This window comes from Homalodisca vitripennis, chromosome 1 (assembly GCF_021130785.1).
Source record: "Homalodisca vitripennis isolate AUS2020 chromosome 1, UT_GWSS_2.1, whole genome shotgun sequence".
NCBI classification, from domain to species: Eukaryota; Metazoa; Arthropoda; class Insecta; order Hemiptera; family Cicadellidae; genus Homalodisca; species Homalodisca vitripennis.
The window spans coordinates 114,513,510-114,539,901 of NC_060207.1; the positions used below are offsets into that span (position 1 = coordinate 114,513,510).

At 31.7% G+C, this 26,392-nt stretch overlaps 1 protein-coding gene across 6 annotated transcripts in view; it reads right to left on the reverse strand.

Annotated features, from left to right (window-relative positions):
• LOC124369695 (E3 ubiquitin-protein ligase MYCBP2) overlaps positions 1–26,392 on the reverse strand; it is a 663,749-nt gene that overhangs the window by 574,410 nt on the left and 62,947 nt on the right. For all 6 annotated transcript variants that reach the window (XM_046827769.1, XM_046827783.1, XM_046827763.1 and 3 more), the window contains exon 37: positions 22,336–22,480. In XM_046827769.1, the coding sequence (XP_046683725.1) occupies positions 22,336–22,480 (145 nt within the window). The remainder of the gene's footprint in view (positions 1–22,335; positions 22,481–26,392) is intronic.

The following is a 26,392-nucleotide window of genomic DNA, read 5'->3' on the forward strand; positions in this document are numbered from 1 at the left end:
CGCTGTAGACATGTTGGCGAGTTTAGGATTGTTGGCTACAAGCTCATATTTATATCATTTTCCACGTCAATTTCCATATATGTCGACGGCAATGTAAATATAAAACAATTACAGAATAGATTTTGAAGTAAAACAGTATAGTGAAAGTAAATTAAAGCGATTCTGTTGTAGGATCAATAAGTACGATAACCTTTGGTTTCAACAAATGATTTTCCAAAAATGCTCATTTCAAAATTTGGTATTACTCTCATATTTTTGCATTACATAAGTAACTTATTTTACTTCACAAGAACATGCAGACATACTTTTTATTCATGGATTATGGTTTATGCTCTCTTTAAATTTTAAAGTAAAGTGGGACGACCCTCTCTTTTATCATGGGAGTTTTTACAATTTCAACCCTTGAGTTTTCTCCCATAAGAACAAAATTAAACATCAAACAATTTTAAGCTGTTTCTTTGGTCGTAGAATTGTGGGAGACTTTAAAGATACATCAAATATGTATACAAATGCTTTATAGGCTTTTTTTTAAATAGATTGATGTTTAAAATCGATGGGGCTAAAATCAAGTTTGCCGCCCGTATGAAGGTTTGGATACCTCAGTCTGTATATAGAAGCAGCTGTATAAGTGTTATCACTGTACTGTTCTTTCCATACATAGAAACTATGTTTGCATTCTTTGATTTGTAAATATCTCTATTGCTGCCTTTCACAATTCTCCAGTAAATTACATCCATTTCATATATTTAAAAAGAAACGTTTTTGTACACATTGTTGCTGACATGTGAAATATTTACACAAAAACCTACATGAATTTCAGTGCAGAAATAACATTATTTAGAAAAAAGTATATAAAGTTATATAAAAGAAACTGGCATATTTTGAAAAGTATTATATGATTGGTTTATCGTTATATTTTAAATATTTAATTAATTTATTGTGTACGTGAAGTCCTTTTGATTTCATACAATTTGGCTTTCAACATTCAATACTGTCGCCATTTTGATAGTATAATACTTTTTTTACTTTATTAATTACAATAGTAAAAAAATAAGTCTTAAAATACAATGTGTGTACCAAATGTCAGTACGTTTTGTAATAACATTTTATAAACATAAAAAAACAAACAGACTGATAAACAAAAACAACAAAAACTCGGGCATTTAAGTTACATTTGTTTGTGCATGAAAATAAACAGTCTCAAAACATAACAAAAATAATTTGGTAACAGTCGCCACAGTGGATTGATTAAACATTTTTGATTTTTTTTGATTAAACAGGTAATGTTAATACCTGTTTTACATTAGGTTAGTTATTTTATTGTATGTTTTAATACATGTTAAGTTAGATATTATTTACAACAAGATATTACAACATCAAAGCTATATATAATCAATTCATCATGGTTCAGTTTGACCATAGATTTTACTACTGAAGGAAATTGAGACTTAATAAAATACTCAGAGGGTTCAGTTCATTTAAAACAGTTACGGCAAGTCAGGCGCAAAGTTCCTACTTCATTATAGCGGTAGTTTTTCATATTCTAAAGCCATTCAGCATCCCCCGACAGACATTAAGTGACTCTGTTCAGGGCATGCTGATCCCTGCTGATATTAAACTGCAGATGGACCATTAACAAGGGTTCCCTCTTAACTTTACTGAGCAATTTCAGTTGTACGACTTTGGTTTATGTGAACAATTTGGTAAAACAAGACTGTATCTTGAATAAATCTTCATTATCTTTATTAATGGACTCTACGCCAAGGAAAGGTTTTCTGTTCCTTTGTCATTTCGCTGTAAGAGCAGGGTTTTTATAGCATAGAGTTTAGTACATCACAGTCTATACAGCACATCAGATTCTGTATGAAAAATGTAACAAATAAAAATGAATTCTTTAACGCAATTTTTTGCTAAACTTAAATCAAATCTACATACATAGGCATCATAATTATAAATTAAACATATGTAAGATAATAAATTACATTGGACATGTTCTAAAATGTTATTTTGAGCTTTCAATGATCTGATTTAATATTATTCAACCAAAAAATGTAACTGAATATTTACAACTTTCTGTGATTGACTGTTTTGAATTATTTACATTGCTAGGAGCTATGCAAGTTAAGAGGTTCATAATAGGAAACAAACAAGAGTAAATACCAATATTAAATTCATGGGAGACCATCGGGACCCTCGATTTCCCAACAATTCTTTACTAGTAAAAAGAGTAACTGGTACCCAAGAGATGGGGAGAGAAGACAAGAATGAGGAGAAGGAGTGTTAAGACAGCTATCTTGTAGTACAATATTGTTCTTGGGTCAAATGGCTCATGCCATAAAAGAACACTGATCTGAACAAATTAACTTTGCAAGTTTGATGGTAAGGTACAATGTATCATTGAATAAATAATATCAAATCGGTTCTATGTAAGTTTTTTACAAAATAAATATTACATTATGAATTATTGTCAAGCAGCCATAAAATATTTGTGTTTTTCACTCACATTGATTTACAGTTTGACAGAAAAAGTACTACAAACACAGAATATTTTGTTTGTGGAAATACCCGAATTTATAAAAAACAACAGAACAGTAACACATTTAAATAAATCTGAAAGCATTTTGGGTAGATCTTTGTTTATTTTAACTAGAGGGATTTAAAGGTTAAATTTGTGAAATAACTTAAACAATTTTAATAATATAATACAACACAGATTACCATAAGTCTTACTATTAGTGTGACAGTATTCAATTTTACTATATAAATAAAGAACAAACTTATAATTTTAAAAATTGGAATTTTCAGGTAAAAAAGTAAAATAATTCTTTATTATATAAAAAATACTTGAAAATGATAATTTAAGACTTTTTTACCAGTCCAGGGAAAGCACATTAATTAAGAAAGATTGTAATTTTTTGTGTTTATTAATATTTTAAACCTTTCAAACCTTAGATAAGTTCCCTGATGACAGTAAGAATAATTGTGGGTAATTTTTAACCACACCTAAAGAAAATGGCTGACAATAAGAATGAATATTCTTATTATATAGCATGAATATAATATATTACTTCTTAAAATAATGTAATAAAACTAAAGAAATTTAATTGCTATTATATAAGAAATCTTCCTCCATACATACTATAAAATATTTAAGATACATACTGTAAAACATATATATCCTTATCATTAGCCAGTTATATATAAACCTTATTTTAAGGTGCTACTGAGTATTACTTTAAATGCCTATAACTCTTGATATTAAATTACTGTAAAAGATTGTGGTGGGAAGGATTAATTCAATGTAAATGTTAATATTTTAACCTTTGCTATGAACATAAACCAAAACACGTCACGAGCTTATCATAGGAGAAACCATAAAAGTTTGTTCCATTTTTCTAGTCCTCAGAAAAGGCATATCATTAAAAGATATTACAAATAATAACAGAATAAAATAACCAGTTGCAATATTTTAACATAATGGAATAATCCTCTTAACCTACCTAACAATACAAACCCTATAGTTGTTTGTTGGAGATATGTGATGTGAACAGTTAATATAATACACTGCATTGACAGTATGTGCTGTTAATTCGAGCAACAATTACATAACTATTTTCATCCTCTATCAAATGGATGCAAGTAGAATTATTATGTATGTACATAAGACTTGAAACATAAGCCCAACATGGCAGATAAACATAGCCAATAGACCAGAACAATAAATTGCAGTAATACTTTTGCCAATATATTTCTGAATTATTTCCATGTTGTATGATTTTACACAAACAGCACATAAGTCCTCTCGATTGCTACAAAACATTCAACATGTGTAGTATTTTGTAGTTCTGGCAAAAGATCATCTGCCATAAAAAGTTGCCTTAAGTTAAGCTAAAAGCTCTGGCAATAAACCGAGTTTGTGACTGAGCCATCAAGTTTATGGCCTGTTCACGTTCGGAGTCTGATTGGCTGGAATAAAATGCCAACTTGATTTGTGCCATTAGACAACTTTAGAAACGAGTAAGAGACAGTTTAGTGCCTGTGTCGGGAAATTGGCTACGCTTTAAAGATTTTGTTGACAAAAGCAGGCATTTAAAAATGTTTTACGATTTTGATATAAATCTATTCTCATACTAAAAAGGCTGACATTATATTAAAATTTAACAGAACAAAAATACAAAAAATAAGCATACAGTGAATATAAACATTATACCTTACATTAAATCTCTTAAAAATCTATACTATTATATAAAAATCAAATAGTATATCTGTCTGTCTGTTAGTTCATTCATCCGTCCGCCAGCCCGTTTGGGTAAGCTATGGTAACCCTATACAACCAATGGGCGAGCTATTAAAACTTCCACTGCTATCAGCGAGTTTAAGATATGATAACCCTATGTGACCAATGGGCAAGCTATCAAAGCTTCAGCTGCTATCAGCGAGTTTAAGATATGATAACCCTGTGTGACCAGTGGGCAAGCTATCAAAGCTTCAGCTGCTATCAGCGAGTTTAAGATATGATAACCTTATGTGACCAGTGGGCAAGCTATCAAAGCTTCAGCTGCTATCAACGAGTTTAAGATATGATAACCTTATGTGACCAGTGGGCAAGCTATCAAAGCTTCAGCTGCTATCAGCGAGTTTAAGATACGATAACCCTATACGACCAGTGGACGAGTTATCAAAGCTTCAGGTGCTCTCAGTGAGTTTAAGATATAGTAACCCTATATTACCAGTGAGTGAGCTATCATAGCTTCAGGAAGTCTAAGCAATGGAATTCCCATATATCATCGCTTCAGCAAATCAAAGCTATAATAAGAGCAGTGACAAGCTATCTTAGCTTCAGCAGCTACCATCAAGTCTGTTATTTTAACACCACATAGTGGGTGAGATATCATTGCTTCAGATATTTCCAGCAAATCAAAATATGATAGTGATAGCTATGGATTATCACTTCAGCTGCTCTCTGGAAAATGTAACCAAGATAAATAGAATAGGACTTCTCTTTTATAACACATTCTTATTCAATAAATATATGCAATTTGTTTACTTGTTAATTACACCATCTTTTTCACAAGGAAATACAAAACCAAGTTATTTACATATGAATTTTGAGTGTCTTGTTAAAGATCTTTGAAATGAAGATTTATTAATAAATAAATAATTTTTTACATTTCATATAAGAGTTAAAACACAAGTAATCAAATTATAAAATAGGCGTTACAGAAGAATAATTCCAATGATTCATGTTACACACATAACAATAAAAAAAAACATACACAATGACGATTCACTATTTTCCATATATTACACAGCTTCTATCTCTTTGAAACATATTTGTTTCCCCTAAATCATGGCGGCAATAACAAAATCACGCCAAAGTGATTGTATGTAATTGATAAAACAAACATGGGCAGAACAAACAAGTACATACAGAGCAATGTTTACATGTCAATATCATATGTTATTCTATGACCATCTGGCATTTTACTCCCCTTGTTAATTGGTTACACAAATACATCGGTTTAACACAAATTACAGTTTTATTGAGTCTTTGTGTGTTGGATTTCGGTTGACGTTAACACAACTTTAATTACTTATAACAAAATATTTACTTTTTGTATATAATTTCAACTATGTATAGTAAACGTTGAGTAATGATGAAGCTATATACAGTATTTGCACAGGTTGTTGAGAAACCACATCTAAACATCTGAATCTTTGAAAAGATAAAAGATATTTATTGCACAAAATTTTTACAGGTTTACAAACAGTGTAAAATATAATAGCCACTCTCAAAGTATAAAATAATAATACTATAATTAAAACTAATATCAGCTAAAATTAGAATAACTAGCTTGGTTATGACAAAAAAAATGATCAGTTACGTTTTCTCATAATATAGTAAAAGTCTTTCAAAAAGAGTTAAATTATGTATTATATAATTAATAATGGTTTTATGTCCAGTTTTGTACCTATGTTTTTTCTTAAAATGTTTAAATGAAAAGGGATTTCTGTATACTGCTATCAAAATTTAATAGATAAAGTCAAGGCAAAGTTAAAATTGTTGTTTGTTTGAATATTTACAGTTCTAATTAATAATTTGTTCTAATTACAGTTTTCTGAGATTTTTAAGTGTTTTCTGAACTGTTCGAGGCTTCCAATATTAATATTCTATAAATTGAAACATATTGGATGTACGAAAAATAAACAGTCTTGTGACTTTCAAGAGATACTGTAATCAGAATGCAAATTATTTAGAATTTAACTTTTTTGAAAAATATACAACATTAGGATATCCTAAGACTCATTTGTGCTACATTTTATAACTAACTGTATATAACTTACCAGAAAAAATATTTCAAACAGCAACCCTGAGAGGCCGCTGAAGTTTAACTTTAGTGACGTGTTGAATTATATATGAATTGTAAGAAATACAAAATCTCAAGTTTCACTCTGTTCTGATGTATTATTGATAAGAAAAACGTAAGAAACTTAAGTTTGAGGGACGTGTTTTTCTTGTTCATACAGCCATAAAAACCACTGCTTGTTGAAATATAAATCATAAATACAGTAAGTAAGATTTTATTATTTCATGTTTTACGTTTTCGTCTATACAGAAGCCAATTCATTATTACCATATTACATGAAGATATTTTAAGAATAATTGATTTAATAATCTTTCTTTAAAATAACTATCTTTGGCCTTATTTAAAAATGATTTTATATATATAATAGAATATAATATTTAAATAAGGGCAAAGATAGTTATTTTATAAAAGATTACTATGCTGAAATATTAAAGGAAATTTTATACTGAGAAGTATAATAATTGTTTTATATATATATATATATATATATATATATATATATATATACACAACATTCAACATTTCAATTCTATATATATATATATATATATATATATATATATATATATATATATATTGAAGAGCTTAATACTTCAGGCTTTATAGTTAAATAATAAATTCTTGTAATCGATTCATAGACTGAGTTGTTAACAACTATAAAATGTACTTTAACATGTAACATTTAACTAGTTATAACCCTTCCATATTTTAGGGATATTTATTTAAATAAGTGTTATATAAAGTAATCGTAAATTCTTTTAGTTCAATTTTAAGTCTAAAAATAAAACTATTATTTAGGATTTAAATCTCTTTGTTTCAGACATTAATTAATTATATTGTTGTTGGAATATAACTAAAAACTGAAACTACTTTTATGTCTGAAACTTTGTAATACTGGAAACATAGAAACAAGGGAGTCCATCCAAGTGGAATGGGCCAGTGAACTATTATTATTAAGAATTCAATAAGACCTTAAAAAAATTTGTGATATTGGTCTGTTTGTGCGATAATGCTTGATAGAAAGACTAGATAGACACTTGAAACTTGGAACATTCCTTTTGGTCCAAGGAAGAACTCTATTGGTTTTGAGGTGAAAAGATAAAATAGCAGTCCATCCATTTATGTGATAACTATTTCATTGTTCTGTGTAATCCTGGACCTATCCTGTGCTGGAGTTAAGCTCTGTAATCATCTTTTTAAAACATAGATGATTTATTAATTTAGTTAGAAAATGAAATTGCTTTGAGCTTTTTATAACCTTCAAGTACTTAAAATTGAATTTAAAGTTTGAAAATTTGCTGATCTTATATACTAAATCCACCTAAACTTAAGAATATGATTTCATGGATTTTATACTTAAATGTTACAGGTATGTTTAGTAAGTACATGCTTTTTATCTATCCATCAAGATGGGTCAAGTAATATTTTTTTTGGCATGAGTAATAAAATATCTAAATCTGAATGATTTTAATTGCTGAATTATTATATTTTTTCTTATGATAAGTATTATCAAACTTGAATTCCAAATAAAATTTACACTTAATGCTACACAATAACTAAGGTAATGTAGTAACAAATTTCATGTTTCTGTTGTAGTTGGTTGTATCAGTGAGGGAAATAAAATATCATAAAGGCAGATATATGAAACAACAAATCCAGTAAAATATTCCAGTGATTTTAATAACCAAATGGTTTTAATAATTCAGCCCCACCCAAACAGAATTAGTAAACCAGTTGGTTGAAGCGACTCAGCCCATTCCACAGTAATTCAACTGACAGCCGATGTCAACGCTAATAAACAAGGTTATGTCTACCCCCACAGCTGACACCTGGTAATACCATTAGTTTATAGTCATCAGAAGGCTCTGATTTCTCTTCCTGTAGCTAAACAAAATAACTTATATTTATGCTCAGAAGCAAATCATCAAACAAAAAAGCTATAAAGATGTATAGAATCACTAAGTTTCTCGCCAGTGTGAAACTTCACTGGTTTAATACAGTCCAGTTGCAAATAATTTTTTACCACTACAATGCCTGTGTTCTTTTTGAAGGTAAGGAGGTCAAATTCCTCAGCACTAGAGACAACCCAAATGTCACACTGAAGTTATTCAGAGCAGGCCACAGAATTCGCTATTGTGACAATAGGTCCCATCATTTATATTATTAAGGTTAGCTAGCAGATCACGCTTTTGTGTTTCATCCTTTCTTGACCAAACATGGGACCTCCTTTTCACAAGTATGTAAGATTCAATTTAATTAAAAAAAAAAATACAAAAATTGTTAATTTTCTCCTTTTAACAGTGGACAAAAATTTCAGAACACAGCAAAAGTTTAAATAACTTAAATATTTGTTAATTCATTATCAAACCCCTTAACCTAGTCACATTAGGTTTGTTGTTAATCTCAACACTAATAATTCTTGTAATTTATAGCAGCTTTCCTATATTAAATTAAGCTTTATATTGTATATATAGCTTTCTAATATATTGTTGAAGTATTTTTTTACAGCCTGTACAGAAAAATCTATATCAAAGAATTTGATAACCACTCAAAATGTTTTTTAGATTTTAGGATCCGTCTGCAACTCACCCTCATGGGTGAGTACAAGGTGTTAGTATAAGGGTGTTCGGTACAGGTTGTTCATCTTACTAGAATTAAAAAAAAATTATTCATTAATTATAGTATACTCAACATTCATTAAAATAATTAGTCCTTAAAATGTTATTGTGTAACCTTCAAAATAGAATTATTTATAATATAAAACTTCTTTTGTTCTAGAAAAGCTTAAGGATGTTAATTTATGCACACTTTTACACAAGAAACTTACACAACTAATCTGACTTATTTAGTGGAGTTTAAACAAAAATAAAAAAAAAACTTAGCAGAATATGCCAGTTGTACAGAATGGAAACTAACTTTACATTTTATGCTCAAATAACTACTCATGTGCAAACACTCAGGACACTCATGTCTTACACAAAGGGCAGACATGGTACCAAATCTACAATGAACTATAAAAAACATATATATTCATGATTTTAATTTTTTTACATTAAGACAGTTCCTCACCAAACAATACCATTACTTTTTCAGACAAAGAAAAACATTTAAACACAAAATGTAACATGTATTTGTAAAGTACTTACATCTGTATTTACCACTCAATTATTAAAATAATAATTAGTCTTGTGTACATTTTCCAAAAAAATATTACTTGACCCATCTTTTAGATGGATAGATAAAAAGCATGTACTTACGAAACATACCTGTAACATTTAAGTATAAAATCCATGAAATCATATTCTTAAGTTTAGGTGGATTTAGTATATAAGATCAGCAAATTTTCAAACTTTAAATTCAATTTTAAGTACTTGAAGGTTATAAAAAGCTCAAAGCAATTTAAATTTTTAACTAAATTAATAAATCATCTATGTTTTAAAAAGATGATTACAGAGCTTAACTCCAGCACAGGATAGTTTTATCTCAGATGGAATATAAGTGACGCTGACTAAGTAGTTTTGGGTTGATTCTTTAAATTAGTTATACTAAGAAATGAAATATTATTGTTTATTGGGCCATAACTCAACTAAATACTGGACAAGGTAAAATGTAATTATTTTCTCAACTTCTACTTAAGTATAATAAATACTGCTCCATTAATAAATTCATGTAACTAAGTTTTAAAAAGATAATCTTTCTTATCTACCTAACTAACACTTCAAAATGGGAGCATTTATATTAACCTTTTCAAATTTAAGGGTGGTTTAAATAGCTCCACAAACGTTATTAAAATGTTTTGTTGTTAATTCTTAATACAGGATAACAGGATGAAAGCTTCAAAAACACTATTGAAAGTGTATGTTTCTAAGCATATACATGGATGGGCTGATTAAAAAAATTTCATAGGACCCACCTAAGTCCATTTTACTATTAGAGATTTTATTCTTTTTTACCACATCCGCTCAGAAACATTGAACAGAATTAACTGAAAATAGCTCTAACTAAAAACTTTACTTTTTTGTTTTTAAATAATGGACAGTTTTATAAAAAATTATACTAGTTTAGCTTATTGACTTCTAATATTTTTATTTTTACAGAATGTGAAATGTGGCTGTTGTTTATAATAATACAATAAAACCCTAATATTATAAGTGCAATTACACACTAACAAAAGTGAGGGAGTCTAGAAAGCTCAAGCAATGATAAACTGCTACTTTATTCACTTCTGACCGCCATTTATTTTATAAAGGGTCTCTTGAAATGTTTGAATTCTTAATGTTCTGGTAGATTTATCTCAGGAAAATGGAGAGCAACGAAGCTCTTTAAACATTACTTTGCTCTCAGACACTAGACATTCAGCAAACAGTGGTGGACTAAATGATAACATAATAAATGTGCTTCATAGTTGATATCGCTGATGTAACATAACTTCCTTCTGCATTCAATATTTAGTTGAACATCTTCGATAAAGAAAATTTAAATTAAATTTTTAAAATGTTATTTTTAAAATAAGTCATGCACTTCTAACTTATTGCCAAAATATGCGGAGTGACTAAATGCTAATGCTGCAAATTCTGTAATGAGTTTAATAAGGTTTATTTATCTTAATAATATTATAAATTCGAAAGTGCCTTTGTTTGTTTGTTTTGCTTTGAAACGTAAATTAATCAACCTGACAACTGACATATTAAATGGACATTCTCACAGTCCCTGGAATGAATATAGGTCTTTTCTTACTTCAAAAATCCCTCCAGGCTACGCCCCACTGGTCTTTAAAGTAGTGAAAAATCCCATCTTTGACTCTAAAGTTGTGAAATATTAATTAAAAGAGTATGTCTAATGTAATCAACTGTTCTGTGTAAACATTGTTTATTATTTTCAATTTGTTTACATTTACAGTGAGTACATCGTCATAGGAATAACCTTAATTTTTACGCCATTTCAGATTTCAGCGATTAGAAGTACTCATCTACTTCAGAAAATGTTTTAAAACAAGATGGTCAGAATTTGACTCCGAAGACTCTCTTTGAAATAGAAGGTAAGCACTATACTAGAGGAAAGTTCCTTGGACTGTGCTTTTGACCTAATGTACCAATTCCGGCTCTAAATATTCTAAAATATTAACAATATTTTTTTAGCTTATAAAGAAATATAAAGAAACAAAGACTAGTGTCATTGTTAATGTACTTTTAACTGTACATTTTTATCAAATAATAAGTACTAGATCTAAAAGACAATGTTAATTACTATCTAACTTTTGCTATACATTTAAAGACTGATATAAAACACATCTTAGTTCACTTTTAACATAAGTAGGCCTCTCTGATCTGTGATTTTTTTTCAGGAAAGAAGGCAAAATAATGTATGGAACAAAACATATAAAGAACAAAGAAAATTACAATACATACACATTTTTATGTATTTTCTTGATCATGGTAACAAGGCAAACTCAACTCAACATTGGCGTCGGATATATAATTCACTTGAACCAGCAGCAGTCATACACGTGCAACAATTACTAAATTACATGCAAAGCAGCAGGTAACTGCTTGCAGTGCAGATACAAGAGACAATGCAGTTGTTTTGACATGATTTGTTGTCACAATAAATATTTAAAACTTAAAACAAGTATAACACAAGGTACTTTAAATAGGATTGCTCTTGTTATTACTAGAGACACTTATTTCAATTAAAAATATCTTCAAGATTCTTAATTTAGGTTCTTCTAGCAGATTGTTATTATCTTATTAACAGAGTTGCACAACAATCCAGAATAACTCTGTCACAAGAAGGCATACATTTTGTGACATGGAAAGAGTTGCCATAATCTTTTATTTTTAAATTCTACTACATATTATAATGGTAAAACCCAATGGTTGTTATTGATGGTAAAACCCAAGCATTAATGCTTATGTTATAAAAAACTTGTAGCCTTCTTAAGACAACCCAAAATGAACTATAAATAGTTATATAGTTACGCAAGTATAAAATAATTTATGATTCTTTCCAAAGACACACAAAAAAATAACTTTCAAATACTACTTACTAAAGAAACATAACAATATTAAAACAAATAAAAATTTTATGGTTTTTATTTGGGAAACAAATGAACTATTTTTTCTTTGTTTTCAATTAAATAAGTCAATTAATTGAAAAATTATAATTTTGCTTTCACTGAAGGGCAGGCTAAAGGGTTAGTTTTTTTCACCTAAAAAAATTTATAAAATTTTGTTAGTTGTGGACATTCTTTTAAGGTCAAGATCGTTCAAGGACATTAACAATACCGTACTTATTTTTACTTACTTTACAAACATCTAAGCTTCATCAGGACATCAGGAATGACAAAAGTGGTTTATGCAGGCAATGGTCATTACTATAAATAATTTACTAAAAAATAGGAAGAACTTCTACATATATAATTCATTAACAACAGATATATATTTATAGAGAGTCTTCATTATACTTAAGACAGTTTCTATTAAAGTACATTTACATATTTTGAAATAGTAACCTTGAGTCCCGTAGTATGAAACGAAATTATAAACTTATTCCAAAGTCAGTAAAAATGTTTCATCTTGTCTTTTGGTGGATTCATTGCCATTGTGTTATTTTTATTTTCATCCATGCTTACTTAGCCTACACTTTACTTAAGAAGAACCATATAGTTTAATTTTCAAAGCATACGTTTCTATTTTTGTATAACTTATAATAGTGGTAAATGTTTCAAACCCCGTTACCCTTTAAATTATCTATTGCCAGTAATTTATTTTAAACAAAGAAATGGTGGTTTCAGAAAAACACTATTCTATTTATTTTTGGTTTTATAAATTAGCAGTGTTTATTTCTAGACAGGGAGCATGAATTAAGTTGCTTTAAAGTTAAGCACTTAATCATTAATTTCCAGAGAATTTAATTCAATTTATAATAGTTATTAAAATGTGAAAGGTGGCTACCAACTATTTAAGCTATTCAACTGGAATTACAAACTTTTTAACACTTGCGTTTTATACAGGGTCAGGACAAAAGATATTTGTAAACAACGGTGGATTTATTGTTTTGTGTTCTTTCATTTGATGTGTCACAAGAAGAAGTTCACCAGTTCTGCAATGAACTGATAAAAGGCTGTTTTACTACACTCTGTGGAGAAGTAAAAGCTAATCAAGCACCAAGTATATATGTCTACCTGTAAACAATCAGCCATTCCCCTGTGAGGCATTACTCTCGTTTTAACACAAATCCTCACAATTATTCTGGATCAGAGCATAATTCTGTAGATTAGCTTTATAATTCTCTTTGCCAGTGATTTAATACTGTACATGTTATAAGAGGACTGTCCCGAAAGCAACATACATTTAAAAATACAAATCTGACAAAATGAAAAAACCAACATTATACATAATATTAGTTTAACTGTTGAACTAGTTTAATTATTTCAACTTACCTAACCCAGATTTCAAACAATTACTCTGACTGTCACTATTGAGAACGACAGTGTGATTGAAAATCAGTATCAACCAAACTGTACTGTGTGCCTCATATACATTCTGTATTTTCATCAGTCTTGTTTGATCAGTTTTGAATGTTGCAGTAGTCTCAAAACTGACAAGAATAAATTGAGCACCCATTTTTGATATTTTAATTTTTTCTGTGGTTACTAAAGGCAAAGTAACAGATGTTATAGTTATGAATTTATTTTAAACTACACGTTTTCTGTCATTTCTAGGTTAACTCAACACCACCATGTGTTATAAACTATAAATTAATAAATGAAAGATTAAAATAAACAGTAGACAACCAAATAGACTGTGATTATTTTAAATAAGTCTTAAACCGATGCATTGTGGAGAAAACCTTTCGATCTGAAATTCTTCCTTAATTCAGTCCTCATCCCACGTGGTTAATATTGTTAGCAGTACTATAAAACTAACAGTCCAATTGTACAGTCATTAACCTTAAGAGTTATACAATTGTAAAAACTAAACAAACAGAATATTTATCTTACCTTTGACTAACATGAGTGAAAGAGGTTGTCGTCTTACCTGAAAAATTAAATTGGTCAGTTTAGGAATGTTTTATAGAATATGTAAGCTTAATGAAAAACAAAAGATATCAAAAGAAGTCACCATTGTTGGCAACTGAACAAATTTGTAGCTAGTTGTAAACTAAGGTTTGATAACCTTACTGTATTCAAGCATATTCTCCCATGCTTCATAAATATTGAACATAAATGATTATAATATACATAAATACAATAACTAGTAATACTTTTGAGAGTGCATTGAATCTAGTGAATCTTTGTAACAAATTTTTGTGTGACCTTGCATACAAATTAATAACCCCTTTACTCATGCAGAGGCTTGTTATGGTTTTACCGTTCATCCGGACAACCAGTTTCAGCGGACAACCAATATGGCCTACACTGGAACCTTCATGGTTCAGACTCTTTATAAAACTATTGGTTTCCTTTGGTTGTTATCTGTTAATGAGCTGTTATTAATAACACCAGCTAACAGTCTACCTTAGCCAGTAACAAGGCTTCCTCTCATTTGCCTATTATAATTACCATTCTCATTTCACATTTACATATCACTTTGATGCATCAGTGTCTTCAACAGGTTAAGAACACATGGAATCCTCTCAAAGCTGTGCGATGCCAGTGACACGTGGAGGGATCCCTCCCATGACTGCACTCTATTTGGTCATTTTTGTATGTATCAGAGTAGTATTGTGTAATAATGAGTTCCTAACATAGTATATATTACATTTATTTTTTGCACTGGACGTGTTACCATCAGCAATTAACACAGACAAATTTTAAATGCTATGAAAATGCACAATGTTCCACACTTTGATAGCATAGAACAATTTTCACCAATTATAAAAGTTGAAACAACATGGCAAGAGCAAAGCTGGACATTTCACGAAGGTAGAAGGAACTATGCAAACCTGAAAACACATTTCAGAAAATAATACACACTTACTCATAGGCGTGACAAATGTATTTTAAGTCTGAACTAAATGAGTCAAAAACATTCAGGCAATCTGTCATCAAATTTTGAAAATTAATACACTGAAAAGTATTGAAATAGGCAAATATAAGTAAGAAAGGTCATCTTCCCAAACCAAAAAATTGAGATCAAAATCGTCCCATTTTGTTAAAACCTTAAAAATTTAAACCATTATTGAAAATTGTAAAAGTATTTTACTAAACTTTCTCATTTAAAATTGAATAACCTATTAATATATACAATTTCACAAAAATGCCATACTTAAAGGCAATAATGTCACTCTAAATCCTCATAAAACGAGTTTTATATGTTTTAAAACGTAGGCTTATTGGTGGACAATAACTTTTTCATAAATATCTGAATATTTGTTACAAACATGCATTAAAATTCTAAGGAAAATAAACTACAAACATTATTATTATTATAACATCATGTGGAAAGAATTCCTTTTACTGAAATTTACAATCCTAAAAATATTATATTTCACCTATGTGTACTCTCAGATTTTGTTATCTAAACATGTGTGTTATTCTACAAAATTAATAAATATAAAAAATAATAGAGCGATTAGAATTATGTTAAAACTAAGAATAAAAAATCAACAAATCACTGGACGTATATTATTGGAAATAAGGCACCAGTCCTTATGCAGTTCATGAATGAACCAACATAGAATATGATATACTCGTAAGTTACACATGTTATTATTTGTAATATTGGTACTTTTTCTATTACTTTTTTAGCTAATATGTGTACTTTGTATTTTAATATTTATTTGTGGGAAATTATTAATAATTAAATAAAATATCTATATTATAAGTATAAAAAATTTGTGACTACCAATAATGGACTTCAAAAATGAATTCATCTGATTATGTCCCAGCTTAAAAAAATATACCACTGTCCACCAGAAATATCAGTTTAATTATATTTTATATAATAAATATACAATATTTAACTAGTATTTTTGTATTATACTTTTAAATACAAAATGCTTTGCATAACTTCATACTAAGGATATCTAACCATAAATATTCCCATAAAAGTAGTTTATACATGACATTATCATAACCAGGCTATTTACATTCAATGTGTGCCCTAAACTAGACACAACCCATTTAACAGTCACATAAACGTGACGTAAAAGCAACATACGAATGTTTCATCACATTACAGGCTTTTAACTGACTATTTGTTGATTCCCATTCTGATTACTCGAAATAACTTAAGTTAACAAAACATGCAATTAAGTATTATACTTATTATATCTGGTAACAGGCTTAACATATTAGTAATGGACCTAATGGATTAATAATGGGTTTACTGCATCAGTAATTTATGTCCGCCATATCAATTAACTTGCAACATATGAATTCTCTGTCCAACTAATTATACTGTTGGAAGTAAATTAACATGCATGTGTCTTGTTTACCTACAATTGTCTTATGGGATAAAATCTCATCTCATTCCCAAGAAAGCTCATGAAAATTCCAAATGGAAAAATAGTCAGACTTTTTGAAATACATTGGTATAAAGGGTGGTCCCTAAACTGTATCAAGAGTTTCATAAGCGGGTTGCCATGTTTCAGAGATTTATATTTATAAAATTATAAACATAAGTAAAAACATATCATGTTGCATATAATTTGTTTTCAAATGAATTGCCAAAAATAACAAACACTGACATAATGTCAGAATTATATAGTAATAAATCCTAGTCAATAGACTATTCTAAATGAAAAATACTGCTTAGATAATTATTTTATGCACTAGAATTTATTCACTAACACTATAATTTAATACTAAAACAATAACACTAAATTAAGATATTACACCATAAATGAACAAATAAAAACAATGCAATTTATGTTTGCTAGCCGTATTGCAAAGTCATATTTCAACAAGGTAATGACGTCACAGTGTGCAACCAACAAAAAAAAAAAAAGAAATGGCCAGCATTAGGATATCTTCTGATGTTTCAAGTGGTGTTAAAAACAATGCAATTTATGTTTGCTAGCCGTATTGCAAAGTCATATTTCAACAAGGTAATGACGTCACAGAGTGCAACCAACAAAAAAAAAAAAAAAAAAAAAGAAATGGCCAGCATTAGGATATCTTCTGATGTTTCAAGTGGTGTTCCAATAAAGTCCATATATTCATATTTCACACTTTAAGAAATTAAAGTCAGCACTTGCTCTCTATCTCTAGGTGGGTAATCATCAATTAATTTAAAAAAAGTTAATTTCAGAGTAATGTAAAAGTATTTTCATAAGCATGGTTGGATTAATGACTTTGCCCTGTGTATCTGTTTAGGATGTGATCTAGCTGCCATTTTGCTCAATCTTCATCTGTAGTACAATTATTGTACAAGTCAGACTCACTCACTACTAACAAATTCAGATCCCACACCATGCACGCAAGTAATGGCTTAAATACACTTTCCAGAATAAGTAAGTATTAGATTATAAGCTCCAAAAAGCAGTATTAAAGGCAAATTATCTGGAACAACTCCCAGAACAAAACGGCTTCTGTGACATGCTAGTATTCAAAATTAGCATGAAATACCCACTGGGTCTAGATGTACCCGCAGATACATTCCCCTAATCAGGGAATATCACTTGGACCTGATATAACATGTGGATGTCTCACGGTTTAAAGTAGGTTTTGATGAGCATGGCAATAGCTAGGAATATATTTTATTTACAAATTTATAAACATGAATTAAATAACACTACCTGGTCACAACATATCAATGTGGCAGGTTATTCAGAAATAATAGAGATAATTTATTATGTATCCTGATAGGCTCAGTACTACATTAAATTGCAAGATCCAGAACATAACTCACCCACTTGCACAAGTTATTCAGACAAAATATGCAGCACCTTTCCTTCAAAGTCTAGAATAAAGTTAACAGTTTGAAAGGTTTCCTACAAGCGTTGTTCTGACTTGAGCATCATGTTTAATTCTCATCCATTTAACTTTTAAGCACCACTTAGTTATAACTAATCACATAATAAAGTTAACTTCATTGAAATAATTTTCAATTTTATAATTATTTGAGTACAATATTTCTATATAAGAGGTGTATGTCAGCATAAAGCCTTCACTAAAACAAATATTTAGACTTGTTTATATTTTCCTTTTTTTCTTACCCATAAGCCTAGTAGTACAAGAAAATGATTTTGTAGGTTTATAAAATAATATTCCAAAATGCATTTATGTAAAGAACTGTGACAAAAGTGAAATCACTTTTTCTGATCAAATTTGTTACCTATTGATAAATATCTGTGGATATTTATAATTTTGTGGATAATCTTTTAAATTTCAATTTTAAGTTATTTACCACAACACCCTTTCTTAATAAACAAATTACTAAAACTATAAAAATTCTCATTTGAAAATTAGAAAGAATTAACTATTAATTTTAGAAAAATGGAATTGGAATCACCACAGGGACACACATCATATAGATTCTCATTAAATTTGCCATGTAAGTCTAATTTATTAAGATTTAAATAGAACATTTAAAATTTGTTAACATGTTTTAATTTTTAGTTGTTGAACATGTAAGCAGTTTTTAAAGCCTAAATAATACATGTAGGTTTGTAAACAGTTTTTATTTATCTTAATTTAAATATATTTTCTGTAAGAAATTTAATTGAATGAAATAAAATTTTGGAGTTTTAAAACTAATCCACCAAAATAATTTGGTTAGTCCATTCTTAAAATGACATAATAATACTGTCTAGTGTAATAATACTGTGAAGAATAATTCTCCAACAATTTTTCCTCCCTATTAAATGTATGTACAATTATAAAATATAAAATAAAATGGGAAAAAATGGTTCACAAATTACATTACTTCATAGATGAAAAATCAATGATTGAATACTGATGAGAAAAACAACATTCTAATATTTCACACTGATGTCAGACAATATAAGTGTTAGCAGCACTTTAAAACAATGTTATAAATAACTTCACCAAAACCTTTTTCTGAAATTTGCTATAAAATTTCACTTGTTTTGAAGCAAGCCATTTCTTTAATGAACCAATGCTCAGTTTACTAATTTGTTTCAACAGGCAGTGATTAACTTAAATTAACAACGCATTGCTGCCATGATTGTGGACAAAATCGAGTGGTAATTAATTGATTGCAGTGCCATTATCTGCTCTTCTACACCATTAGCATCTGTTTACTGGCCATCAGATATTGATCAGATACTTTCAACGTTAGTAGTTTATTAATGGACACCCAGTATCCAGCTCATTGTTCAACTCTCTATTACGAGTATGATCATCGGATACAAATACCCAATATAAATTCCTACAGTGGTTTCATTCACCTCATGTTTCATATGAAATCATTTATATGGAATTTCAGCAATGTTGTGGAGTATTTGATTAATATTCAGTAAGGTGAAATATCCCACTGGAACTATTGTATTATTGATTTAATCAGCATATTTTATAGCAAACATCTGAACTGGAATGCACATCTATTTGTTATTAATCAGGTATTAAAACAAAATAAGTGGCTGATATTCATTAAAATGTTAAAAATTCGGAGAAAATGTGGTTATCTCTTACCATTTTATAAATACAGTATATATAATTATTAAATTTTCCTCCCTTGTATGTACATATGCATTTAATATTTTTCTGACTGAAGTGTATAAATCATTTCAAATTCTTGCTTTATATATTTATTAATACATTTACATCAACTGTATTCTCAAGTATTATAAATGTTAAAACATGTTTCTCGCCACATTTTCATGTAATTTTTGTGTTATTTGAAACTGTGCATGTTCTGTTAATAATCGAAACAACAATTATTTAAAAGTTTATTTATTATTGCTATCGTATTAATTCATTACTGCTTTTGATTTTTTACTTAATCAAATTACCTAAAAAAAGAAAGAAAAATTGTTTAAGTTCAAGGCCATCTAGAAAGTAAGGTACTGGACTCCAGACACTTAGAGGCAATAATAACTGTATCTACATATATTCTATTATTTGGGCGAACTATGATTAATATATAACATTAGCGATGGATAGATATTTTGAATGCTTACTGGAAAGCACATGAGAAACATTCCAATAATTTAGACACCTTTATTGTCATATGATTATATGAATTGTGTACTCACACCAGGCTAGATTTTAAATATTTACAACTAATCCCAAGAAACTCTGTATAGTTATGTTGTTAATACAGTCCATCCCTAATGTCTCAACAATAAAGCTGATTTAAAGAAGCAGATAAGTTATTTTCAGATCACTATAACAAAGTGGAATACATTAAGATAGGAATAATAGTTATAAAAACCTCAAAATTTATTGTTCAAACTCCCTTTTGATTTTTTGTATTAGAAGAAGCTAGCTTTTAATACTAATACGAGGAAATGGAACACTAAAATGTCATAGTTTTCCAGTATTTTACCTAATGTTTATGCAAACTCCATTTTGTTTTTATCTGTGATGTTTAATGTTAAATATAACCATACTGGAATATTACAGGCATAACTACTACTGTTTTAATAACTTGGAGGGATAAAATTATAAAATATACCCCAATATAACATCATATTTTTCATAATTCTCTGCAAGACACCACATAAATTCTTGTATTTACCCCAAGGAGGTGTTTTATGGCAGCAGAGCCAAACTGTTTCTACTACAATTGCTTTTATTTTCATTGCGTTTTAAATATTATTTCTCATAGTTAATTTTGTTTTATATTATATAAATATATATTTTTTATAATAATAAAAAACTACTTAGTTATTAATATATCAATGCTGATTGCACCAAAACATGTTTTTCGTGCAAGTTTCCAAGCAACAGTTCACAGAGCTTCAAAGAGGTTTAGTTAAATATTAAGACTTATTCATCATTTTATAGAGTAGAATATATTTTTCCTATGACCAAATATTCTGTAGCAAATATTCTATAACATCATCAATATGTTATAGATCAAACCAGTTACAATAATGCAACTTCAATTCGTTCTTATTTTAACCAATAAAAGAATAGAAATTGAATTGTGATACAATCTACTACAATATCTAACTATTACTTTAATAATAGCAAGTTTACAGACAAGAATTAATAATTAATTAATAAAAACAAATTTGATCTCAGTATTGAGATCACAAAACAACTCGAAAGTCATAATATTTAATGTCAGTTTTGACTAACTATTTATTAACTAAACATAATTATTATTCAGTAACCACTTTTACATTGGAAAATTTAATTTTGAAGCTAGAAATATAATTGTATGAACATATTGAGACAGCTTATACAGAGCATCTATATTAATAGGTCCACCATTGATATTACAAAAACCAGTGAATTTACTATTGTTTACTGGAAGTTTAGTATTGCATCCAGTTTTGCATCCATAAAGCCATAGAATAATTAATAAATTGCCAACATGAATATACAAATTGAATAATATGAAAATAATGACCGTCACAGCGAACACCAAAGTCAATTGGAATGGGGACAGTGTTATACTTTTTTACCATTAAAGATAAAGTATTGTAACTTTACACATAAATTCTTTACATAAATATTTTTTCATCATATCAGGGGTTGGCTGACAAGAAACAAAAGAGTATCTTAAATAAGAGTATAGGTTGAGTAGTATATCTAATTAGAAGTCTCTATCAGGAGAATACAATGCTCAAATCTGATCTCAAAGGGTTTAGTCTATGCAAAATGGCAGCGATTTAAAGTTACTAAGAGAGGGTGATGAAAATAGGTTAGGTATCATTCTTTTCATTAGTTACACAATTAAACCTCTGACAAGTGACACTGAATATAAGGAACAATATAATGATATAAGGTTATCTTTTAAACAATATACAAGTAACTAACCCATTTCCATTATTGTTTAATGCGCTGTAAAAGATACATAATTTACAATAGTGACTGAACAATAGTTACCTGAATGGAAGAACTCCTTCAAGTGCCTGGTTGATGGTGGGAGCACTGGCCAGAGCAAACCCCTTCCCCAGCAAACTTGCGTGTTTGGTATAGACTTGTTGGGCGATCTCTTCTACAGCTTCGACTTCTTCATCAATCTCGTCCACTACAACATTACATTATGTTTTTAAATTTTTGAAGGAAAGAAATGACAAAATGGGTGCTTATATCCACAATACTGATAGGTTTAACTCATCTAACAGCCAAGTACGTGGGAGGATGGTCTTAATCATTCCCAGTGGTTCTGGTGTTTAATCCTTTGATGGTTTTTTTTTATACTTGTTTTATCTTGTCTTACTTGCATTCATGTTTCCTTGTGTGTCTTAGTGATACAAATTCACAAGACAAAAGTAACAGATTTATGTGCAAAAATTGAACTTCTTATTCATATCAAAAGAATTATTGCCCTTTGTAAAAATGTATTTAATTTTATACACCATCTGTCAACAATTATGGCAGTTAATTACACTCTTTCAAATGTTGAAAAAATAAAAGAGTGAATTTCTTGGGACTATATATTATTAATCCCAATTAATTTATTAATTAACCTAAGAAAACATTACAATATTTAAAGCTCATCGAAAAATGAAACTATTAAATACTAAACATAATTAACAAGCTAAATATAAAATCACCTCTGATAGTATTTTTAATGATATTCTTTTAAACAAGCTTCATATTTCAGGGATAAAAAGTTGGTGACTGAAACTTTTTCTGAAGTTAGCTTCAAGATAAATTATGAAATATTATTATTATTATTAGTGACCAAATATTAGATCTGCAAGAAGAAAGCCAGCATGGTCTCTAAACATCTCACATATTATAACTATAATCACCAGAGGAGACTGGCATCACCAGGTCCCGTCTCATGAGGGAGGCCGCACACATCGCACCCAGGAAGGCCAGCTTGGTCTCTAAATGTCTCACATATTACAACTATACTCACCAGAGGAGACTGGCAGCACCAGGTCCCGTCTCATGAGGGAGGCTGCACACATTGCACCCAGGAAGGCCAGCTTGGTCTCTAAACGTCTCACATATTATAACTATAATCACCAGAGGAGACTGGCAGCACCAGGTCCCGTCTCATGAGGGAGGCCGCACATATCGCACCCAGAAAGGCCAGCTTGGACTCTAAATGTCTCACATATTACAACTATACTCACCAGAGGAGACTGGCAGCACCAGGTCGCGTCTCATGAGGGAGGCCGCACACATCGCACCCAGGAAGGCCAGCTTGGTCTCTAAATGTCTCACATATTACAACTATAACTCACCAGAGGAGACTGGCAGCACCTGTTCGCTTCACCATGAGGGAGGCTGCACACATTGCACCCAGGAAGGCCAGCTTGGTCTCTAAACGTCTCACATATTATAACTATAATCACCAGAGGAGACTGGCAGCACCAGGTCCCGTCTCATGAGGGAGGCCGCACATATCGCACCCAGAAAGGCCAGCTTGGACTCTAAATGTCTCACATATTACAACTATACTCACCAGAGGAGACTGGCAGCACCAGGTCCCGTCTCATGAGGGAGGCCGCACACATCGCACCCAGGAAGGCCAGCTTGGTCTCTAAATGTCTCACATATTACAACTATACTCACCAGAGGAGACTGGCAGCACCAGGTCGCGTCCCATGAGAGAGGCTGCACACATCGCACCCAGGAAAGCCAGCTTGGTCTCTAAATATCTCACATATTATAACTATAATCACCAGAGGAGACTGGCATCACCAGGTCGCGTCCCATGAGGGAGGCTGCACACATCGCACCCAGGAAGGCCAGCTTGGTCTCTAAATGTCTCACATATTACAACTATATATAACTGGAAAAATCCTGTTTCCTTCACCATGAGGGAGGCTGCACACATTGCACCCAGGAAGGCCAGCTTGGTCTCTAAACGTCTCACATATTATAACTATAATCACCAGAGGAGACTGGCAGCACCAGGTCCCGTCTCATGAGGGAGGCCGCACATATCGCACCCAGAAAGGCCAGCTTGGACTCTAAATGTCTCACATATTACAACTATACTCACCAGAGGAGACTGGCAGCACCAGGTCGCGTCTCATGAGGGAGGCCGCACACATCGCACCCAGGAAGGCCAGCTTGGTCTCTAAATGTCTCACATATTACAACTATACTCACCAGAGGAGACTGGCAGCACCAGGTCCCGTCCCATGAGGAAGGCTGTACACATCGCACCCAGGAAGGCCAGCTTGGTCTCTAAATGTCTCACATATTACAACTATAATCACCAGAGGAGACTGGCAGCACCAGGTCCCGTCTCATGAGGGAGGCCGCACATATCGCACCCAGAAAGGCCAGCTTGGACTCTAAATGTCTCACATATTACAACTATACTCACCAGAGGAGACTGGCAGCACCAGGTCGCGTCCCATGAGGGAGGCTGCACACATCGCACCCAGGAAGGCCAGCTTGGTCTCTAAATGTCTCACATATTACAACTATAATCACCAGAGGAGACTGGCAGCACCAGGTCGCGTCCCATGAGGGAGGCTGCACACATCGCACCCAGGAAGGCCAGCTTGGTCTCTAAATGTCTCACATATTACAACTATATATAACTGGAAAAATCCTGTTTCCTTCACCATGAGGGAGGCTGCACACATTGCACCCAGGAAGGCCAGCTTGGTCTCTAAACGTCTCACATATTATAACTATAATCACCAGAGGAGACTGGCAGCACCAGGTCCCGTCTCATGAGGGAGGCCGCACATATCGCACCCAGAAAGGCCAGCTTGGACTCTAAATGTCTCACATATTACAACTATACTCACCAGAGGAGACTGGCAGCACCAGGTCGCGTCTCATGAGGGAGGCCGCACACATCGCACCCAGGAAGGCCAGCTTGGTCTCTAAATGTCTCACATATTACAACTATACTCACCAGAGGAGACTGGCAGCACCAGGTCCCGTCTCATGAGGAAGGCTGTACACATCGCACCCAGGAAGGCCAGCTTGGTCTCTAAATGTCTCACATATTACAACTATAATCACCAGAGGAGACTGGCAGCACCAGGTCGCGTCCCATGAGGGAGGCTGCACACATCGCACCCAGGAAGGCCAGCTTGGTCTCTAAATGTCTCACATATTACAACTATAATCACCAGAGGAGACTGGCAGCACCAGGTCCCGTCCCATGAGGAAGGCTGTACACATCGCACCCAGGAAGGCCAGCTTGGTCTCTAAATGTCTCACATATTACAACTATAATCACCAGAGGAGACTGGCAGCACCAGGTCCCGTCCCATGAGGAAGGCTGTACACATCGCACCCAGAAAGGCCAGCTTGGACTCTAAATGTCTCACATATTACAACTATACTCACCAGAGGAGACTGGCAGCACCAGGTCGCGTCCCATGAGGGAGGCTGCACACATCGCACCCAGGAAGGCCAGCTTGGTCTCTAAATGTCTCACATATTACAACTATACTCACCAGAGGAGACTGGCAGCACCAGGTCCCGTCCCATGAGGAAGGCTGCACACATCGCACCCAGGAAGGCCAGCTTGGTCTCTAAATGTTTCACATATTACAACTATAATCACCAGAGGAGACTGGCAGCACCAGGTCCCATCCCATGAGGAAGGCTGTACACATCGTACCCAGGAAGGCCAGCTTGGTCTCTAAACGTCTCACATATTACAACTACACTCACCAGAGGAGACTGGCAGCACCAGGTCGCGTCCCATGAGGGAGGCTGCACACATTGCACCCAGGAAGGCCAGCTTGGTCTCTAAACGTCTCACATATTACAACTACACTCACCAGAGGAGACTAGCAGCACCAGGTCGCGTCCCATGAGGGAGGCTGCACACATTGCACCCAGGAAGGCCAGCTTGGTATCTAAATGTCTTACATGTTACAACCATACTCGCCAGAGGAGACTGGCAGCACCAGGTCCCGTCTCATGAGGGAGGCCACACACATCGTACCCAGGAAGGCCAGCTTGGTCTCTAAATGTCTGACATATTACAACTATACTGAACAGA